Genomic DNA, 22,738 nt, shown 5'->3' with positions numbered 1-22,738 from the left:
AATTAATAGAATGTACCTCACTATTTGTCTCTGAATCCGAATCGGTTGTCTCTATTGAGCCATCGAGACCAACAAGAGCCAAGTTAACCATCTCATCACTTGAAACATCAGAAGCTGATTCATCTTCATCATCACTCCATGTGAGAAGTGCCTTTGATTTCTTCTTGTTCTTGTAATCAGCTTGCTGTTTAGACGGCTTAGACTTGTTTTTCAGCTTGTAGCAATCCCTTTTGAAATGTCCTTTCTTGCCACATTCGAAACATGCATCATCTTTTGGATCTTTCTTTGCACCAAAAGCTTTGCCCTTATCTCTTTTCATCTTATTCTTCTTTTCGATCATTCTTTTGATTTTTCTGGACATAAGAGCTAGATCCTCATCTGATTCTGTTTCCTCATCTGATTCCAGCCTGCTGGCAGTAGAGTGGAGTGCAAGATTCTTCATTTTCTCTGTTGGCAGCTTGCTGCTTTCTGAGCTGTTAGCTTCAATTTTAGCTTCAAATTGTTCCAACTCAGCAAAAATAGCCAGGTGATCCATAGTATCAATGTTGAGAGCTGACTCCAATGCTGTGACCTTGGCACCATATTCGAATGGAACAGCATTTAGAATATTCATATTGATTTCCGATTGAGGAATCTTTTTGCCGAGTCTTTCAAGACTGTTGAGAGTGACTTGGAATCTAGCTTGGCTTTCTCGAATGGATTCTCCCTTCTTGATAGCAAAGCTTCCAAATTCTTTCATAAGCTTCCCGAGCTTGACTTTCTTTAATGCCTTTGAGCCTTCGTGATATGTCTCCAATGCATACCAAATTTCTTTTGCAGATTTGAGAGAAGAGACCTTGTCATATTCAGCTTGATTCAGCCCATTGATTAATGTACTCCTTGCTTTTCCATTGGCAGCAACCTTTGATAGCTCGTCCGCTGTGAGAACATCAACGTCCTTGACTTTGCCATTGCCATCAAGATATTCATAAGGACCTCTTTGCACAACTCTTTGCATTAGGGGATCTCTGGATAGATGAGCCTCCATTTGGCCTTTCCACCAATTGTAGTTGTCAGAACCCGTGAGTAGAGGAGCTCTAAAATCGGACTTTCCCTGAAAGTTATCAGCCATATCGATCGATACTATTCCTGTTACAGAAGTATTAGTACAAACACAGCTCTGATACCAATTGAAATTACACACCTAGAGGGGGGGTGAATAGGTGTTATGGCTAATATACCCGATTTTTAATGTTACCGAATAATTAATCTGTCAATGACAGCCTGCTGTTAATTTTCAGAGTAAACAGTTAGCCTGCTAATAAGATAAATGCAATGCAGATAATGTAAAGCAGTATGCTAGCAACACCAAGAATTTTAGCCAGGTTCGACCCCTAACCCTAATGGTCTACGTCCTGGTCCCCTACCAACTGGTAAGAGATTATATTATTAATCAATAATATCAACGATTACAAGATTCAATAATATAACTCCCTTTCTCCCTTGTTCCTGTTATCAGCCTGCTGAAACCCCTGAACCACGAACCAAAAGCCTACCAAGACCTATACTTCCCAAGTATATTCTCCAAGCTAACTAGTCCCCTTGTTCCCTTGTTTCACAAGCTCGATACACAGCAACAAAACATTACACCTTGAACAATACAATGAATGAGTGTAATACAACCGAAACTATGAACTCTCAATATAGATATATATGCAAATATATGTACTAGAGCTCAACAAAAGATTTAGCAATGTAAAGAGTTGTATTTCAGAAAGCTTGGTGTGTTCTCCTTGTTGTCAAAACCGAAACCACACTCAAGTTTATATACATCATACCAACGGTCATAATCCAACAAATTTCCAACGATCTTGGTAACAACCTCACGTTTAAATTTGAATTGTATGATGAACGTTTGAATGATATATGTTTACTGAGTAAAAGATAAATCACGTTTGAAATCATCTCAGTAAAGACATTTAAACTAAAACCCGTTTGAAACAAAATAGGAGTTTGTTAAAGATAAGATCGATTTGAAATAAAATCTCCTATTAGTTAGGAAAACGTTTTTGAATGAAAACTCTTTATAAAACTGAGCTCTAATATTTATATCAGATATATATAAATATTAGAATCCTTACAAAGTCGTTTCCTATTAAATCTCCTTGAAAATAGACTTTGATCTTTATCCGATTGTTTCTCTGTTCACGCTGTTAGCCTGCTGATAGCTTGTAAATATCCCTGTAAGCTTGCTGACAGCTATAATCATGCTAACATCCTGAAATACTGTTAGTCCGCATAGACAACCTTTGATAGCATGCTAACACATATCAGTTTCATGTTATTAGCTTGCTGTTAGTGTCATCATCAAAACCTTGAGAGTATCATATACAAGAGGGTCTCATCATTATTGGAGTGAATGCGGCCAATTAGAGTTCGACACATCATTTGAAAAAAAAAATTGGGATAATTTTATGAGGTCCCTAACATTTTCTTATTTTAATAACTCATAATTTAAACTCCAAAACAAAAACAAACTAAAAAACTTCTCTGTTCTCAAAAAAAACCCTAGCCTCCTCTCATTCTTCTTTTTTCAAGCCGCCGTCGGAGATTTCATCAATTTTCACCAATAAAAAGCTCCGAATCAGTTTACGTTTCTTGATTTGCTCTCGTTTTCTCAATAATACTCCCCACCGGATCCGTTCCAAAATTTTAAATCTACTCGCTTTTCAAGTTTTTGATTTGATAATAAATCAATTGAGATAATCAATGACGAGTTAAGTGACTTTGATTCAATGTTAACCATAACCGATGATCACTTATATTTATATTCGATAAGATAAGGATCGTGTGAATTCACGCCACTATAATGGTATAAGTTCAAAATCTTTTATTTTAGTGTTTTTTAATATATTTGTCTTATATATGATTCGTTTATAACTAGTTTATATGGCTTGTTGCATATTTAGTTTTAATTATCGTGCCCTTAAGGGAGTGCCATAGTTGATGGCTTTCTAATCGTATATTGCGATTATGTTTGTCGTTCATTAACGATGGTGTCATTTTAGATGACTTTGTTTCGGTGCTTGGCATAATCTTTCATGCTTGATTCTTCTTTTTTTCTTCCTTTTTTCTCCCTCTTTATTTTTTTCCTTTCCGTGGATTTTTGTTTTTATCGGGGTTTTCTTTTCAGTCATTGAAGTTTTATTAGCTAAATTTATGGGGCCATCTCTGCATGACTTTTGGTTAGTCGGTAGACCTTTTTGAATGAAAGTTTTCCTTTCCTCTTAGTTCCGCGGATTTTGCTTTTCTTTCGAGTGTTTTTTTCGGACATCAATATTTTTATCTAATTTTTGTGGGCCTTTTCAACATGTCCTTTTTTTTTTTTGATAATGAGAATGAATCTCAACGAATATGAAGCGGCAATTCACCGTAATAATTCTTTCATTCAAGAAAGTTTATCATCTAACCATCGGACATGCAAGATGATCGGGGAAATTTAGATAATAAAACTTTAATGTTTGAAAAGAAAAACCTGTCTTCTTCCACACGTCCTGAAAATATAAACAAAGGAAAAAAAAAGGAGAATATAAGTCCATATATAACTGATTATATATATTATTAAAAAATAAAGGATAATATGTCCAATAATTAATAATCATTAACATCATGTGTGTATCATTCAAGTAGTGAAAAGAAAATTAAATAAAGTTTCAACCAAAGGTGGATCTTTGGTGAGACACTAATAAATAAGAAAATATACCGAAGATATAACATAACAATTATTAGAGCATCTCCAACGGCGTTGGCTATAATCGTTGGCTAAATTGGACCTGTAAGACTTTATGTAAAATTTGCTGAACCTGTAACACATTTTGCTTCAATGGTATTGGCTATCTTGGTTGGCTATAATTTAAAAATAGTATGTTATTAATATTTCAAATTGTTAAAATAGAATATATCAGTTCAATATGGTAATAAATGATGTGCAATCTTCCTACAGATTTTCTTACAGACCTGTAGAGGTTCGACAAATTTAGCCATCCATAGGAGGTTGGCTAAAATTATAGACAACAGGTGGGCGTGGTTGGAGTATACTTTTTTGACGATGTTGGCTATAATTTTTAATTATGGTATGCCAACTCACATTTTAGCTAAGGGTACTCCATGGTTGGAGATGCTCTTAACAAGCCAATAAATTAGCACAGAATTGCAGCCAACAAAGTGGGACATAATTGCCTCTTACATGCCAAAAATATGCCATCAATCATGGCCACTCATAAATGGTACATAATTACCCATCAATAGAGGCACAATTAACACACTAACTGATTTTAAGGTGAAGTAAGACATTTTCAAAAAAATTCAAATAATTTTCATTTATACAAAAAAATCAACTTAAATGAGATGAAGGAAATTCTAATTAAGGAAATTAAAGTTTTTATATGAAGTCCCTAGAGTCTAAGTATAACATCAATCAATAAATTTAATATAACAATTATTAAAAAGGTTATTATAACAATTACTAAAAAAAGTTAAAAAACTGAAAAAGAGTCAATCACTATTTAAGGAAATATTACATGATACAATTACCTTTTATATCAATAATAATAATTAAAATTAAATGCAGACAATTAAAACTGAAAATTAAATACAATTCTACAAAACTGAAATAATAAATTATGTCAAAATTTTGGTCAAAAATATTACAACCACAAGCCACCACCGCGAACCACCGTTAAACCACCACCGTCTACCCGATATGTAAAATCTTGTAAAAAACAACATGTTAACACTAAATCAAAAACCTATTTGGTCGTGGTTGCATAGAATTCAATCTTACGCAAGCAAATATCAAAATACAAAGGATCTATTTTATGAATAATAACAGTAAGATTTGATGCATCTATCTAAACGGGTCACGTAAACAAGTAAGATTGAGAATTAGAAAATGTACAGTGGAGTATATTCACACAAAATGAGTCGTTTTCCAATATGATCGGTCCTTGCAGATGTCGGTGAGAAGATCGATATCCGATATTTGATTCGGTAGAAAACATAAATCGGATGGATGAGAATTGAAAGTGTGAATAAGAGAGCAAAAGAGATCAAATCATGTTATACTAAAAGTTTTTATATAAACATAGAAATATATATTTTTAGGGAGAGATGCACAAATGAGACAGAGAGAGTCCTACATTTAGAGAGATCATCCGCGGGAGATAGTTCCTCGTGGCCATCACTTTAGTTTCATCATTCTCCTCTTTCTTCATGAAATCAAACAAACCACCAGGGGCTTATTATACGTAAACAAACATAGGCCTGTAGGAGAAAGCAGGAGATAACCCCTACGTACAAATCTTTAAAACAGTGTAATATATTGTATTTGTGATACAATCTGCGAGAGAACTGGAGAGAGAGAGAGAGAGAGAGAGGAACGAAGAATCTACATTTGGGTGAGACAACATGTCCTTTGATTAGATGAAAGTTTTTCATGTATGAAGAAAATTCTCCGGTCTTTTCGGTATTGTATTTCGGTACAATTCACTGACGCGAAAGTCTCATGTCAAAAAAAAAACTCATAATTTATTAATGAGACAAAATTACCCACGTTATAAGTTCAGCAAACAGGCTTGTAGACTATCAGTAAGGCTATTTTGATTATTAAAAAAAAAAAGACGTTAACAACTCATGAGTTGGTATTTTGGGATCACCGTCACTTCTTCTCCCTTCCGTATTTATGCTTCTAAATTGCAGATTCGTTATGGATTTCATTCTCTTCTTTCGGACCATGTCTTATTACAGTACATCGTACATATTTCTCGTTTTTTACTGACTTTGACATGATTTATCGCAATTTTGATTCATTTGTCTGAAAATCGATTTTTCAAGCGAACATCGCTATTGACAATTCATGAAGCAAATAGAAATGTATCTAATCACGATATATTATCCAATATATTCGAGAATTATGCGATTATTAGGAATCTCAAACAGCCCTACATTATTATTTGAATATGATTCAACTTGCATTAAACAACTGAAAAAAGAATATATTAAAGGAGATTGAACAAAGAACATATTGCCAAGATCCTTCTACACTGAACTTTAAGAAAATGGTGATATTGATGCACTTGCACATGCGATATACTTACGAAGTCACTACTGACATCAACATTTGAGAAGCTGCGACATAATATAGTTATGTGAAGATTAAAAGGCTTACTACACAAAGATGTCGAAAGTGAAACATTTTATTCAGGGGAGAATAGCATTCAACCTTTGTAATAACTTACACCGGACAATCGAGGGAGATTGTTATATAATATGATTGTCCAACTGTACATGAAGATGGAGTAGTACAAACTGTCAAGCCAACTTACCCGTTTGTAGTTCTAACACATGCAGGAAGGAAAAGTCTAATCATTTATAATCATGAATGTAAAAATGAGCTGTAGTAGGCTGCTCATGTAAATCCCAATACACACACCATTCTTCGTAATATCAATTCATTCACACTCATAAGCGGCAAAACTCTGGCCTATAAATAGCAGACTAGGTGACTCCTTCATAAGATAGATAAAAAGAAGAAATACTATCAAATTATTATCTCTTGTTCTAGTTAGTATATATACACGTTTCGTTAAAGTTTATAACAAGATTCAAGTAAGATTCTAATGTTTCTTACTGAAATGCTATAATCCTGAGGTAACACACATTCATGCACCTAATTTACAACTATGTCATTTCTCTGGCCAATCCGAGTTCTTCTCTATACACTTGTGCCTGTGCCTGTATATTTTTTTCCCAACAGTTGTCACACTCTGGTGCTCATTTAAGAACAGTTTTCAAAGAATAGTCATCTGCAGTGGAAACAAATTTGTTGAAAGATGTAATATGACCGCCAATTCTCCCAAAACGTTGATGTTTTAGTGAAAGGGCAGGGCACACGTGGCTTAGAAAAATCAAAAGTTGCAGTAATTTAGTGTCGTTTTAGGGTTATGTATGTACCAGCTATCATTTGGTAATCCGTTCTGCATGTATGTTTGGAGAGCTAAGGAGTTTTTCCACCTCGTCATTTGCCTCAGCCTGTTGTTTCCATCTCTGCATCGAATTCAATAAACGATAAAACTACGGAAACCACACATGGCAATGCCACCTAAATATTTTAACCAATACATATATAAGGGATGAAATCTAATTGTGTGCTACTTACAAAAAGTTTCAAAAATGTCAGTTATGAATGGTTTAACATAAAAATATTTTCTTTTTTCATAACAAGAATGGTTTTCCAATTTGTATGCTTTAACAAAGAAATATTTGCAATTACTGAAAACATACCTCTTCAAGATTTTCGAGCTCCATAATTTGCTCGATCTGTTGAGCGATTCGTTCCTGCAGACATAAGCAGTATATTGCAGTAAGTGACTGGAATTATACATAAAACATGCCACTTATCTCCACCTTTGGATTTCATGTTTATTTCCGCAGCAAGTACTATTGCAGATAATCAGGAGTTAAAATATGGAATCCGAATCAACTTAATGGCAATAGTGAAGTCAAAGATGTGCACCGCATTGCTAGCTGCTTCAGCAGCAAGAACATCTGTGTCCATCTCTACTTCAATTTCGATCATTGAAGATATCTGAAATTTTCAGTATCATCATAAGCTGATATGTAATGATAGACATAAACTGGAAAACTTACTTGTAGATTTTTTTTTTTGGAATGCATACTTTTGCATAGCTTTCAATGAGTTCAATCCGTGACTTTAAAGAACTTTTCAAGCCTTCACGCACCCTTTTGACTCTGGCTTGCCGAGCACTAGAATCACAAAAAGCATTTAGATGTATTGAAGAATACATATTTTTCTCGGTTTCAAGCAACAGAACATCACCTTGGCAAAAGAACGTCATGCTTATTATCAAAGGTCTAAACTCATACAGATTATTATTCACAAAGTAGGAGTGTTCTCTTACAATAGAATATTATTTAAATGGAGATATTCGTAAGTTCACCTATAAGAAGTTTCTCCCACAGCAAATATTTTGTTTTCCAATTGGCACATACGAGCTAGCATCCACACCTATACATTGAGTCCAGCACTTTACAGCCATGAACTTTGTAATACAAACTGTAAAATAAATATAGTAAAAACAGAATGCCCCAGGAAGCTGAATCTTATTCACCTGATTCTCTTTTGTAAGATTCTTATAAGCATGTTGAATGATTTTGTCATTTTATATACTCGTTCTACAAATAAGTTTGTCGCATATAACCTACAACAATAATACTGCTTAAATGAAGTATCAACTTACAAGCTCCAATTTTGTTTCGCTAAATTATGGAAAGAAACTACTGGAATGCTCCTTCTTTAAAAAATATACTTGTGATGAGATCTTACTCTAGAAAAGAGAGATTTTATTCTGGAAAATAGGGTCACTTGGACCTTAACTGGTTGTCTACTAGATGTTCACAACTGCATATCCATTGAATGATGTCCTTGAAAATCTCTAGGCAATGAAGGATACCTCATTTTCAGAAGCTTCTTTTAAATCCTTTATACGAGTCTGAAGTACATCATACTGAGCTAGAAGTTTCTGCCTTATAGCAATGACATCCACGGTTCTCTGTGGAATCTGGAAGCAAAAGATGTAATAATAAGAAGCAAACGATTAATTTAGTTTCCAAACATATATGTATATCTTAGCTCTTGACATGCTTCCAGTAATTTCCAGTAATTTCATGACCAGCCAACCAACTGTACAAAATGATAATTTTGGCATGCTGATCCGGGGTAACTTTTTTAACATGCTTGAAATATAACAACCGGTGTCCAGCATATAATTGTCTTTAGCTTTTGGTAAAAAAAAAGTGAAAAAACGTACATGCGAATAAGGGTTGGAAGTGTGAAATTCTGTTGGATTCTCTACATTAGAGTCAAAACATAGCAAAAAGAAAAGAAGAAAAAAAGCCACAGTTAAGGAAGTTCTAGAGTTTTACTATAATGGAGAAACATAATCAAATGTGATTCTACTCCTAGAGGAACTTACACGACTTAATTCCGGGAGAACTAGATTGTTCAATGTTGCTCCAATGGCAAGAGCTGAAACTGCAGCACCTGAAATTAAATTTGGCAAGCTGGGATCTATAATGCCAGATGCAGCATCTCCGAAGCTCAATACAGCAAGAAGTGGAAAAATGGTAGATGGGTTAATCAATGATATAGATCCCTCTTTTCTTGGGGCCCTTAATAAAGGAGATTCTCGACCATCTCTGTGGTTAGTCAGGCACATAGGTTCTCCCGCATAAAAGGTGGGAGGTTTTGCACTAAGCTTTAGGGGACCCACCTCTCTATAACAATTTGATGGAGCAGCTACAGCAATACTAACTCTTTCTCCTTCCTGTGCAGGAAGATCAACAGTTGCAGTAGCAAACCTGTGTGTTCGGGCAATACCAGATGGAGTTTGCACCTGCAGAGTGGAAAGAATGCTCACTCAGAAGGCAACAGTACTTTGTAGATGACGATACATTTTTCTGGGCGTCCAAGGTCAATATATATATAAAACGTACAGGAAAAATATCTTCACAACCATGTGAAAACAAAAGCTAATGAAACATTAAAAAGACAGTTAAAAGGATATAGATGCAGGGCTTCCTAGAGAAAAGAATTGAACATATAATATTGTCTGGATGTATTAAAAAGCTCTACATAGAATGTGCAGAAATTGAAAACACAATGGCTATCCAGGAGGTCTCTAAAACAAATAAAAACTGATTCATTTTCCGGACTTGCTTTATGGAAGTTTATAGTAGTTGAGACTGACATTATCAAGTAGTATGAGAAGGAAGATGGATATAGATGTGACAAGTTGTCGGTAGACTTATACTGCAAGAAGCTCAAAAAGCTTCCTGATACAATATATAAAACAATTCGTAACACTATGAAATTAAATTTTTGACATGGTATTACTACAAGGTGTACCACAACAGAGTGAACAGCAGCAGGGATGCCTTCCTTTATTATATTCAGGAATTGCAGTCCCCTTTTCCAAGCAGGGACATTCATGCTGCATTGGGCAGGAGGAGATCCTTAGGAGAAGAAAGTATATAAAACCTTATAAAATTTGCACAGTTGATGTACAGTAAAAGAAGGAAGTACCGTTAAAATAGGACTAATTTACGAGAAAAGTTTTTTTTGGTTTGGTTGTCTGCAATTCTGCCAGCTTTAAGACTTACTGAAAACGTTTAATTTACTAAACTAAAGTGATAAAATTATATGTGAACAAGTTATTCAACAGTTAGTTTAGGTCCTGTAAAGGTTCTTTGTGGGCAAACAAGAGAACAAAAACTAATAGAACAGTGGTCTTGTACATATATGTAAATTATTATTATTTCTTTTTGATATATATATATATATTGAAAATTAGGTAAAAAGAAAATTACCTGATTTCTTCCGACTCGATACGGATTATGTCCCCTGAAACAAGCTCATATTGGTAGCGGCATTTAGAGCAAGAAACAGCCTGCAAGGTGAAAAAATGCATAGAAATTGTGTCCAATGCCATATACAAGAAAATTTAATTTTAAAGAGATTCTACTCTCTCTATTATATGAATTTCTTTTTAGTCAACAAATACTGGTTATTTTCTACAATTTCTAACAAGAGCAAACAGGATGCCTCCATTTCTGGTAAACAAACATGTGAAAAACATAGGAAAATTTGGTGCTGAAAGATTGATATTAAAAAATTTGAAAAAAGTTCTCACCGCGTTCACATTAAAAATACTTTGTATTTAATCCAAGTTAAGTCAGGTGAGGTCCCTTGAGGATATAGTGAGGAGCATTAATCCTACTTGCTTAGAGAAAAATGCTTACAAGACTTACCTAAGTACTTAGAATGTTATAATTGCATCACTGTAATTATGAAGTCAAATCCAATTTTAACAAAATGTCTCACCTAAGTTTGGTGATCCTATGCTAGCTTGTATTTAGCATAGTTTTTTTAATATTTTATTTACTATTTTATTCTTTTAATTGATATTTATTTTTGTTCCTCCAATAATAACCTTAACTCTACTTAATATCATGTAAGATTATATCTTTCATATTTTTTAAATTTATAAACGATTATATATTTTTCTATTCTAAATACATTAAATAATCGAATGCTATTGTCAAATTATTTGAACTTCATTTATATTAAATAGTAGTAGTAGTAGTAGTAGTAGTAGTAGTAGTAGTAGTAGTAGTAGTAGTAGTATATATTGCTTTTATATTTTAGTCCTTACTTTTAGCATTGCAGGGTGATGACCAAACACTTTAAATCTCTTATGCTATTTATATAGAGGTTATAACTGACAACCGAAATTAAGGGTAACAAGGGCAACTAGTATTTTTGCAATAAATTTCATAGATAATAATAACTTTCCTATTATCAATCAGGATTTATTCCCTGTTCAACTACAATTATAGAACAATATTAGCATCTGATGGAATGTGATAAGTTAGGGTTTATTAAATGCTTTCAATGAAGAAAGTATAACAAGTTCCTTGTTCGATCCTGACCAAAATGAGTAAAAATTGCAACTGAACAAAAAGAAACAGGACAGCAGGAACAAAGTACACTGAACCTAGCTCTAATTACAAAGCGATGAGGAACGAATCACCCCTTATCATCATGGTTCTCAGGTTTTTATATGCTTTATTATGTATTTTTTGACAAAGGCAAGGGTAAGGACATATTTTAAAAAAGAACTTTTTGTGTGTAGCATGCCTGAATACCATCTTGTGGCTGCGCAACCGCAACAGCAAGCATACAACTGGGACACCTAACTATTTTGCCAAAAGGGACCTGCAATACAAAGTAAGATGAGCCGGTTGAAGTTAACACAACGAGTAATGAAAACATGTGCACACAGAATTGTCCGCAATGAGATGAGTGAAAGTAGAATATAATTGAGCAAATAAGTGAAAAATGTTTAGGAGGCCACCAATAATTTACAAATATTGATAGTATAGTGCTGGCTCAGAGGCTTTAATCAGAATACTAAAAAGGTAAGTAGTGTGGCCACCAAAAATAAAGCATTCGCAATGCGCTGACTGCAAAACAAACCTAGCAAGAGAAGATGAAGTAGCCACCACGACATACCTCCTCACCGGGGGACACTCCCACCCGACAGACATTTGCAATCACCCTAAGAGCATCCGAAACCCTAAGAGAAGCTGCAAGCCCACATATCAACAATGTGTAAATTTTTACATCTGGCCTTGACCACCTCCATCTCTCAACAGATAGACCTTTATCTCCAACACCTGATCATTGTATCATAAACCCAAATTCAGTAGCATTCAAACAAATTCACTATACGAAGCCCAAATACGTTAAGTAATTTCAAAGAGAACCTTGATAATTTCCAACCACAAATTTCAAAAGATTAAATTTTTTCGTCTCCAACAGCTGATCAAAGATTTCCACAGAATCTAACATGCTACCTAACTTGAAAACCTTAGAAGCTATATAAATTAAACACATTTGCAATTTAAGTCAGGTCTACACTCAAAAGGGTACTTAGATATAGCCATAGTCTTTATTAATTCAACACGACGCGAAAAACAGTTAAAACAGTTATAATGTACCCTGATCGAAAGTAGAACGCATGGCGGAGAAAACAGACAATGCCAGCTCAGCATTACCGCAATCAAGAGCAGCAGACATAATTGAACAACAATCTTCAACAGACACAACTCCGCTACTTCTCTCAGTCATTTCAGCAATCAGCTCAAGTGCTTCATTAGAATCTTTGCACGCCGAAACACGGGTGATGAATTCAGCATCATGATCCAGTGCAGACTCTGCTGCGGAGGAGCTGTGAGTTGCTCTGGCAAGCTTATTAGAAATACCAAAATTGAAGATATGTTTATAATTAAATGAAATGAAAAATGAATGGGGAATATAAGGAGGGAGTGATTTATTGGGAGAAGGAAAGGGGTGGGAGATGCATGAGGGGAAGGCTCTGAAGGTGAGGAGAGTGATCATTTGTTTTGTATTAAAGGGGTTTTGATTTGTTTTGTTTTTTTTGAGTGAGAACAGTTGTTAGCTTGCCAGAGAGAGAGAGAGAGAGAGAGAGAGAGAGCGCAGAGAGAGATTAGAAACCAATGGCTGGAAACAAGAATGAAGATGATGATGATACATACGATCACGCAACTGTGCATACATGTACAAACTTGGAGCCGGTTTGGCTAAATATTTGGTTTAAATGATAATTTTATATTATAAATTATTTATAAGTTATTAAAAATATTATTATAAAAATAAAATTAATAAATTATTTTTTTGAATTATGCTATTCACTTTTATTTAAAAAAGTCAAAAAAAAATAAATTAAATTATTCAAAGCAGTACATCTAACCTAACACATTTTTTATTTTAAATGAGTTTCGATCTTATTACATAAATATAAGTTTTTTCAACTTCAAATTTAAATTATTTTAAATCCTAGACTTAAAAGACCATGCAAACAAGTTCTTAATGAATCGAAGGTGTGGAAAAATACTTTTAAATAACTTTCTTTTGTTATATTATAATTCACTAAATATATAGTGTTTTTTTTTTTTTTGATAATGCACTAAATATATATATATAGTTAGATCAATATGTCATATAAGTCCATTTTTGATCTTCAGTGAATTTCCGTAGTAGGTGATAACGCCAGATCCCGTTCCGGTGTTTCTTCCACCGTGTACAGGTGTCTCGTGGTGCAGCTACTGGATGGGTAACTGCAAAACAACGTCGGAGGGGGGTTTGCGCCTCCGGCGTGAGAATGAGTACAAGCTTCGGAAAATAAGTTATCTAGTAATATGGAGGGTGGTGTATGGTGCTTGGATGTTGTGTATGGTGGCTGGGTAGCTTGGTGTTTATGTTTTAGCTGAGTGCTCGCCCTAATCTATTACTACAATGATCTGACTAAGTGTCGCTTCTTCGCATCCACTTTCAAAGGAGGATCTCCTCCCGAAGCATCGGATCCTGGAAAGATTTCAGAGAAGCTTTCCTCAGGAGGTTCCGGGCTAACAAAACCCATGAACTTTATATGTGCCACCTGGAGACAATTCGTCAATATGACAACGAAGCCCTCGTGGACTATATGAGGCGCTTCCAAGAAGCAATCAACAAGATCTCCAGCCTAGATGAAAGAGAAGCCCTAAGTATTTTCCGAAGGAACCTGGACCTGGAACACAATGAAAGGAGTTTTAATGTGCTACAGACAAGATTAGGGTTTTATCATGCAGGGTTTGCTAACATGCACATAACAGATGAGTGATAATAGAGAGAATCATGGCTGAGAATATTTTTTGAGAGATTTAAGTGTTTTTTGGGAAGCTTACGGGTGTGATCATGACTCCCTTTTTGGAAGTTTGCTGATGAAGATGAGTCCAGTGGCACCGTGACCACAGGATGGAGAATACAACCTCGCCCTCCTTCTAGCGCCAAATGATAACGCCAGATCCCGTTCCGGTGCTTTCTCCGCCGTGTATCAGTAGTGTTGATAGCGTTGTTGTGTTGGAGTATCTGGAGTCGTAGGAATTGATGGGTTTGGGACAAGATTAATGTTTTTAGCTAGGCGACAGAGAGGGAGCGATGAATATGTGATCAGATTGGAACAAGGCACCACAGGAGGGGGTAATGGGACAACAGCTTTGGACACAAGTCCCAAATATTGGAGTAAGCCAGCTGAGGGATGGTTTAAAGTCGATGTTGATGCGGCCAAGTTTGAGGAGATTAACTGCATAGGGGTGGAAGCAGTCATCAGGAACGATCAGGGTGCCTTTGTTTGAGCTCGCAATCGAAGGATTGGAGTTCTGTGGCAGCCAAGAAAAGCTGGAGGCGCTGTCTTGGGCAAAAGTGTGGAGATAAAGAAGTGTGTATTCAAAACTGATGCAAAGCAATTGGCTGATGCTTGCCAGAGACTCAGAGTCCAAGGAGAGTCATACTTTCACATGATTATTTCCGATTGTGTTGATTGTAAATACTTTCTTCATAGGTCTATGAATGTCGTAGCTCACACGTCGAGTTTGTTCATAGATCTGCGAATGTCGTAGCTCACACGTTAGCAAGAGCGACACGTCGAGTTTGTTCATAAGTCTTTGTATGTCATAGCTCACACGTTAGCAAGAGCGACGTGTTCTATGTCACACGTACAGGAGTAGATTAGTACCCCTCCTGATTTTATTTTTGATCATCGGACCCATATTTGCTCTAACCCTCCTCTCCATCTAGTTTTTTAACTGATCCAAAAAGAGTCTAATCTTGTCCGGCTCTTGCATATCAAAGACCATTCGCCTTGGTTTTTTTCCTTGGTTCTTATTGGAGACATTCAATTGGCAACAAATAGAATAAAAATATAAATAAAAATAAATATTTCAAAATCAACAACCAAGCAACCCCCAATGTTGTGGATCTTAAATGGAAAGACTTTTAAGAGAGCATATATTAAATAAACTGCAAACTGAACAAATATAGCAAGAATACAGTACGATTTCACCGATACAAGGAAACTATACAAAAGAAACTTAAATATCTTCATACATGGTGAAATAGGACGATTAATTCCAGTTTATGGCAACTTTGGTGCCTCAGCATTTTGAACTTTAAAGCTTAAACACAACTGAGATCAGTGGCAGATCGATAGAAGGACAAGTTCTATTTAATTTCTATACTGGCCTCTCCCGTATATCTGTCGCTGCTGGCCACCTCCATTCCTTCTTCCGCCATTAGTCTGTTGAAACATGACCCTCATCCTCTCTTCTTTCATGTTAGCAAACAATGAGTCCAGCGTTCGAGGCCTTTGATTAGGCAACACCTTCACCTGCTGCTGTGATTGCTGCATACAGTAATTAACTCCTTATGATTATCCATCTATATATACATCAGCAACTATATAAAAGTTAGTTTAATCTAACAAAACGGCATTTATATTACAGTAGCAATTAACACAACTTCACAAATATACAAATATACAAATTGAAAATTTAAATTGTTTTAGTAGTGACACCGTCACCAACAGGCTTCCATATCAATCCCTCCTTGCTTGAAGAGTTTAATATAATTTACACTGTGTTAATAAAATCATAGTGCATGCAAAAGAAGAAAGCGCACAATATGAGCCAGACCACTGAAAACCAGATAGTTGTCATGCAAGGAATACGAAAACTTATATTCATGGCTCAAAACAAGAAATGGTACCTTCACAACAAGGCCTCCATATCCAGCCCGCTTCTGAACTGGTAAAGCTTCAACCCTGCAACCATAGATAAAATAAAATTGGAGAATACTGCTAAAAGCACTAAACAGCAACTGCTGGCTTCGGTACGACTACCAACTACCAGGACCACTACCGGCAAGCTGTTACCACACCCACACTTCTACATTAGCTTATGTGAAATGATTTCCAAACCAGCTACGCATTCACTAATCCATTTACTACACATCTCAGAAAACCACCAGATAAAAGCACCAGTCAATTACTACGTCACTCTTACTTGCAGTTTACTAGAACTACAAAGTATAGTGAACACTTGTTAAACCGAATATACTAATGATCAAAACAATCGATATAAATTTAATCACCCATCTAAATTCAAAACTCTATTATACTATTATAACCAAACATGGGGATAACTTTTAGTTTGGTTACTCTAATAATTTGGTATCCCTGATAATAGCCTTCGGATCTTCCCTCTAAATACATAACCATTATATGTTCTTATACTAAATAATACTCCCTCTGTTCTGAAATATGAGTCGTTTGACTTTTTTGCACACGTTTTTAAGTCTTTTGACCGCATGTTGAAAATCATTATTTTTAAAATTTTCTTTTTTTAAATAAAAATATATGATTGATATTATTATTTAAGAAAAGAAAATTTCAAAAACAATGATTTTAAGCATGTGGTCAAAAGACTTAAAAATACGTGCAAAAAAGTCAAACGACCTATATTTCAAAACGGAGGGAGTATTCCATATTTAATGATTAAAGATACTATAAATGGTCTCAAGTTCCAATGGAGAAGTCAATGATATTAATACAATCAAATATTTACATTATCATTTTTAGAGATATAAACAATTATATAAGGTTCAGATATCATCAATCACATATTATCCAATTTAATTTAATTTTAATTAGAAATTAAACACACTAAAACTATAGCTAACTTTTAATACCATTCTATTCTATTATCTGGATCAAAATTTGGCGTAATTTATTATTTACATTAGAACTACAAAAAATTGTATAAAAATTATGATATAGTGAAAGAATAAACTATTAATATTAGCCCGTGCATCGCACAGGTTTTGAGCTAGTACAACTAAAAGATAGACAATAAAAGACGCATATTAACTATGTTCCACTTCTAAACAACCGCCCCTTCCCCAGAAAGAATGATTCTATTATTAAAGTTGGACATGACACAAGTCAAAGAAAGAAAAGGCAGCCTACAACAAGAACCGGGAGAACTGGCTTTTAATTGCAAAAAATAGTGTATTTCACAATAGTAAACATATTGCGCCAAATCTCCCAAAAAGGTGAGGTACTTCACAAAACAACTTCAACCCTGATACGGAACTCATGGGAACGCAACTGCAGAAGGCCCAGGCCTACACATTTGTCATAACTTTGGCTTAATCTTCCTTACATCTCATATTCACTGATTCACAAGAATCTCTAATTATACCATTGGCAAAAATCAGTGCATAGACTCAGAATTCATAACCAAAATAGTATCACAATCATATAGTAGCATAAATATTATTGACTACCACTCAAAATTCTTTGGTCTTTACTTTTTATAGAATATGTCCCAACACCAGAACTCTGTAGAAGCCTCACTTAAGGAAATTGGAGTCATGTCAGATTAATCCAAAATCAATGTTCATGCTTACTAAAGGAGAAGACCTGAACTACTACTACTACCGGTACAGTAGAAGCTTAGTCCAGCGGCCACACATCCCGATTCCCTCATATTGCCATCACATATAGGATCCAAAATCCTCAACAAAAGTCAATGACCCCGTACAGAAGTGTCACGATTAAGTGAAGGAACCACCCACGAATACCGATGCAATATATAGAAAATCTAAATTTCAACAAATCTTTTCAAGTAGAAACATATTATATGAGGCCGTCATATTTCAGAGCTGGTAAACAAGCACTGACATTATGATTATAGCAAAAACTTGAGAATGCGCCTAGAAATCTCTTCCACATTTTTTAAAAGCAAAGTAACTACGTTTCTAATACTATGCTGGGACAACTTCAGGAAGAAGGTGCTACACTGACACGAAGACAAACTTCGGAGTTTAATCAGCTCTTCACAAGTAAAACTAGATCCAGTCAATAATGCAGCCCAAACCTATTTTCTAAAGCAGTCTTCGTAATTTCAATAGCAGCCAACCCAAATATTCTGATGAGTATAAAAAATAATACGGTTGATACAGATATGATAAAATGACATGGTACTGCTGAAACTAAAATTCAGACGCCACAATGATAACAGACTACAACTTGGCAAAACCAATCAAACACAGCTATTCAAACCATATTAAATGATGAGCCTCATCATAATATGCTAGGTTAATATCAAGCAGTCTATAAACAAACCCAATACAAACTTTACCTGCAGCAAAGTCCCTAAACATAATTTTGTGAAAGTTCAAAGCAACTCACTATTTAAGTAATTTTGATTTGACTGAACATATCTAGTCATATTGAACAAATAGTATGTGGAATTTCTACTCGCTTGGAGAACAATAAAGAAGGAAGGAAGCTTACCTTGGAGCTGTCATATTCCTAGCCCTGCTTTGATTGAAAGTTTTATTTCGAACAGGTGCAACAAAAGCCTTACGAGCATGCTCAGAAGCTAAAGGAAATTGATTACCCTGGAAATTTGATCTTCTCTTGGCAAGAGTAGCCTGTAAAATAGGAAAGAAAACCATTCCATGTCAAACTCATGTAGCAAATCAAAGGAAAGAAACGTTTTATATTAATGATGCAAAAGTCGTCACGTATTAAAAGGATACCTGTCTAATTGAAGATCTCGAGTCCATGTAACTTTGCATCATTACTGATTTATCTAAGGGGGCTCTATTCATATTTTTTTGACTTTTGATCTGCAGAAAATCAAATAAATAAGAAAAAGTAAAATATTTATATCAACACTGACACAAAAAGTTAAATTAGATTTGAATAAACGGAATCAAAAATGCAGACATTACTTACTGGAACTCTTTGCTGCTTCTTGGGTTTGCTAGTGTTAGTTTTGGACATCTTGATAATATCATCTATATCAGCAATAGCACAAAAACAACCCTTAAGCATCATCAACAAATATTATGAAAGATGACAAAATATCATATACACACCTAATGTCATGTCCATTTTCTTCTCTGTGATAGCAATTGCCTCGGTTGTTAATGGTTTAGTTGCCATCTGCAGACCAAAAGAGAGGCAAGACATCAACAATGCAAGAACATCTAAATGTCTTATGTGTTTGGTTCAAAATTTAGACAGAACTAAGGTGTGTCTGATTGAATATTTAATGGTTTTAATTGAATATTAATAATCCCTGGATTCTACTGATTCGACAGATTATTTATTATATCAGTGCAATGGTTGGAATAGTTAAGCTAAATTTCAACCTGCTCCATCAAATTCATAGTTAAATTAGCTTTGTAAGTATAAAAAGCCTTTCCAGAATCCTCCAAAGTTCTTGAAAGTTAATTACTTCTTTTATACAACAAATAAACCAAAAATTTCTAACTGAATACCAACAAATTGCCAAAGATATTTAAAATTCCTATTTAGATATCAAAAAAACTTTTGTAAAACCCATCACCTATCCAACAGATTTATAAAGACTTTTCAAAACCCGTATCAACTTTTAGTCCTGGGAAAAAAAAATCCAATAACTCCGAATAGAATACACATAAGGATGCACCTCACTGTTCTAGTTCATTAAAGCTAAACTTTTATTTGACAGAGGCAAATTAGTACTAAACACCTAAAAAACAAAAAGATAAGATCTTGACAATCAAACAAACCGTTAAACATCGCCATCAAATATCCAACAGAACTGTATAGACTTTTTCGAATACCTAAAGACCCTCTACAATCTACACCAACAAGATAGCACCCAGTTGTTTAACACCTAAATTAGAGTTGCAATTAGTCGCAAAACACCTCCAATTTCCCAACTCAAAGTTGATCGCTACTCAATCTTTCATACTACATATGATGAATCAAATCAAAGTATAATTTTTCTTTGCCTTTGTCATATAGAATCAATTTAAACAGATAAATATATATTCAAAAAGTCCAACAGCAAAAACCCATATGAGATTATATAGATACATAGTATGTTGAGTATGTTACGAATGCACAAAATTGTAAGACAAGGGTGTTGATTACCTGATTCCTCAGCTAGATTTTATGAAATTTTGACGACACAAACAAGCTAGGGTTTGTTATTGTTGATTTTACAAGGGGCGACTCAATTTGTATTACAAATTTACTACACTGCAACTGTACGAATGCGTGTGCCTGTAGCCTGTATGCTGTAAATATCTAGTAAAAAATCCGAAAGATCCGATATCCGTCCGAAAAATCCGTTACCGTATTCGGGAAAAAGCAGATATAATCCATATCCGGAATAAAACGGATATTATCGGTATTCGAATCCGGGGTTTGCGGATACGGATACGGATATAGGCGTATCCGTATCCGAAAATATCCGTATCTGAAATTATTATTATATATATAATAATACTTATATAAATTTATTATTTACTTATATTTTTTATTTTATCATATAAATTTTGAAAAAAAATTAATATTTAAAATAAAAAAGAAACATTAAGTATCTTGCAAATGGAGAAAATCGAACTATATTCATCAAGCTTTTATTTTTTTAAATTGTTGCAGATAGTGTTGTTTTGTGATTTTAAGTTGTTAAAACTAATATATTGTTCGAAATATTTGGCCTGAATGCCCAAAAATTCTATTAAACTATGTTACTAATTTCTGACTGGGTATACATTTGATGTTGAACGGTTCAAAATATTTTTTTTAATTAATCTCAGAATGTATATTTGATTTTTGGTGATGTTTGAAAAAGCGGATACGGATATTATTCGTATCCAGATAATATCCGGCCGGATACAGATACAGATCTTTTTGTTCTAAATTTTGTGTATCCGTATCCGGACCCGGATCCGATTTTGAGTAGGCGGATACGGATACGAATATGGGCAAATCCGTATCCGTTTGACACCCCTAATATCTAGTAATCATTTATTTATTTATTTATTGCTAAGTTAGTAATTATTTATTTATTTAATTTAGTGTAAAATTTCATATTAATTAATTATATCAACATACAATTTTAAAAGTATTAAAAGGAAAGATTTTTCCTGAAAATTTTTCATCTAATCAAAGGATATGATATAGAAAGACATGTTTCACATGAATTTTTATATAAAAATTTTGATATTTAAAAAACAAGAAAAATTCGCAAATTTAAGATATATATATCCCAGAAGAACTCATACTATCAAGAGAACTCCTACATTTGTCGTTGATTAAGAATCTTACTATAATTATATTCTGAAATAATATCTTTACAAAATCAATCAAATCTAATGATGTTGGGGTATTTCTGTACAACAAAAATACAAAAAATCAATGATAATTTGTTACCTTTTTTAGTGAGATTTCTTGTTGTTTTTAATTGTTTTTTAAAATTTCTATAGTTATGTATTACAGTAAGCAAACTAATCAACGTAAAATCACCACCCTTCATCTTCTTTTTCACATAAAACTTTATACACGATGCAGAGTGAAGATGGGGACAACGCTTTTGATGATCACGTCGAAGGTAATTTGCATCAGTTTTTTTATAATTTTTTTGTATCTTTCATATCAAGAACATCTGTAATCTGAACTACTATTATATCTTTTCTTTTTTGGTTGTGTTTAATATAGTATTGAGGACAACAATGAATCTGCGTACGATCAATCAAAAACAATAGCTGATTTTATTTCACGGTGTGATCCTTCGAAGAAACCAGTTCTAAATCAGAGTTCCAACAATTTGGATTCTGTGTATGAGTTCTATAATGAATATGGAAAAGTTTGTGGTTTCGATATCAGAAAATCCAATTGTAAAAAACCACTGATCAGGTAAGAAAGTGGTGGGTGGTGGTGTGGATGATAAGTATAGTCCGTGAAAGAGTTTTATTCATGTTTTTTGCTGGTTTGCTAATCACAATCTCCTCTAGTCAGCAATCTTTCCATTTCACGGGAACTATTCAGCAAATATTTTTAAGACTGAAAAATCAATCAAACAACTTGATAAATTATGTTTGGAAACTATTTGTATATTTTTTGCATATGTAATCAGCGTTAAACTATAAGAAATATTTTGTGGAATCTTATTTTATAAAATACCCAATCTCTAGAAAATCTTCAACTAAAAAATATTAGAGAATCACAATTAAAAAAAATATATTGAAACACTACAGAGAATCTTCCACAAAAACACTTTAGAGCATCTTCATTTATGTAATATCCAAACACTCTAAAGAATCTTCAATAAGAATTTCTAAAAATTATTTTTCTAGAATCTAGAACAATCTAAAAAGTGTTCTAAAAAAATATTTTAGAGAATCTTAATTTATAAAATACTTGATTTATAATAATAA

The 22,738-nt window shown here is 34.1% G+C and overlaps 2 protein-coding genes across 4 annotated transcripts; both read right to left on the bottom strand.

Moving 5' to 3' along the window:
* Nucleotides 1-6,555: 6,555 nt before the first annotated feature.
* Nucleotides 6,556-13,189, bottom strand: LOC108202831 (uncharacterized). Of its 3 annotated transcripts, XM_017371389.2 has the most exons (13): nt 12,619-13,189; nt 12,131-12,294; nt 11,756-11,833; nt 10,426-10,505; nt 9,965-10,049; nt 9,033-9,452; nt 8,511-8,618; nt 7,998-8,065; nt 7,716-7,803; nt 7,553-7,624; nt 7,321-7,374; nt 6,991-7,083; nt 6,556-6,842 (listed from the first exon to the last, which is right to left on the bottom strand). In XM_017371389.2, the coding sequence occupies exons 1-12, from the start codon at nt 13,016-13,018 to the stop codon at nt 6,997-6,999; spliced, it is 1,704 nt and encodes a 567-aa protein (XP_017226878.1). In that variant the 5' UTR covers nt 13,019-13,189; the 3' UTR covers nt 6,556-6,842; nt 6,991-6,996. The 3 variants fall into 3 exon arrangements, 2 of the variants coding, with proteins under 2 accessions (XP_017226878.1, XP_017226879.1); XM_017371390.2 differs by lacking the exon at nt 7,553-7,624 and having other exon boundaries at nt 7,687-7,803; nt 12,619-13,184; XR_010287568.1 differs by lacking the exon at nt 6,556-6,842 and having other exon boundaries at nt 7,019-7,083; nt 7,687-7,803; nt 12,619-13,184.
* Nucleotides 13,190-15,449: 2,260 nt separating this feature from the next.
* On the bottom strand, nt 15,450-20,576 carry LOC108200356 (uncharacterized). The gene is made up of 7 exons (XM_017368479.2): nt 20,448-20,576; nt 19,403-19,469; nt 19,260-19,321; nt 19,061-19,150; nt 18,813-18,952; nt 16,223-16,277; nt 15,450-15,860 (listed from the first exon to the last, which is right to left on the bottom strand). Exons 2-7 carry the CDS (start codon nt 19,467-19,469, stop codon nt 15,684-15,686), a joined length of 591 nt encoding a protein of 196 aa, XP_017223968.1. The 5' UTR covers nt 20,448-20,576; the 3' UTR covers nt 15,450-15,683.
* Nucleotides 20,577-22,738: the final 2,162 nt, after the last annotated feature.

Source organism: Daucus carota, chromosome 9 (genome assembly GCF_001625215.2).
Source record: "Daucus carota subsp. sativus chromosome 9, DH1 v3.0, whole genome shotgun sequence".
NCBI lineage: Eukaryota > Viridiplantae > Streptophyta > Magnoliopsida > Apiales > Apiaceae > Daucus > Daucus carota.
Note: the sequence above shows the minus strand (reverse complement) of the source record. Positions and strands in the feature narration are given on the sequence as shown.

What these genes read in the sequence shown, in the direction of transcription:
- LOC108202831 (XM_017371389.2), bottom strand. Translation starts at nt 13,018, where the DNA reads ATGATCACTCTCCTCACCTTCAGAGCCTTCCCCTCATGCATCTCCCAC. An exon ending in TTCTCCCGGAATTAAGTCGT is followed by an intron (nt 8,619 to 9,032) that starts GTAAGTTCCTCT and finishes TTTTGCTTCCAG; the next exon opens with ATTCCACAGAGAACCGTGGA. An exon ending in AAGAAGCTTCTGAAAATGAG is followed by an intron (nt 8,066 to 8,510) that starts GTATCCTTCATT and finishes CTCAATGTATAG; the next exon opens with GTGTGGATGCTAGCTCGTAT.
- LOC108200356 (XM_017368479.2), bottom strand. Translation starts at nt 19,469, where the DNA reads ATGGCAACTAAACCATTAACAACCGAGGCAATTGCTATCACAGAGAAG. An exon ending in AGAAGCAGCAAAGAGTTCCA is followed by an intron (nt 19,151 to 19,259) that starts GTAAGTAATGTC and finishes GATTTTCTGCAG; the next exon opens with ATCAAAAGTCAAAAAAATAT. An exon ending in CGAGATCTTCAATTAGACAG is followed by an intron (nt 18,953 to 19,060) that starts GTATCCTTTTAA and finishes CCTATTTTACAG; the next exon opens with GCTACTCTTGCCAAGAGAAG.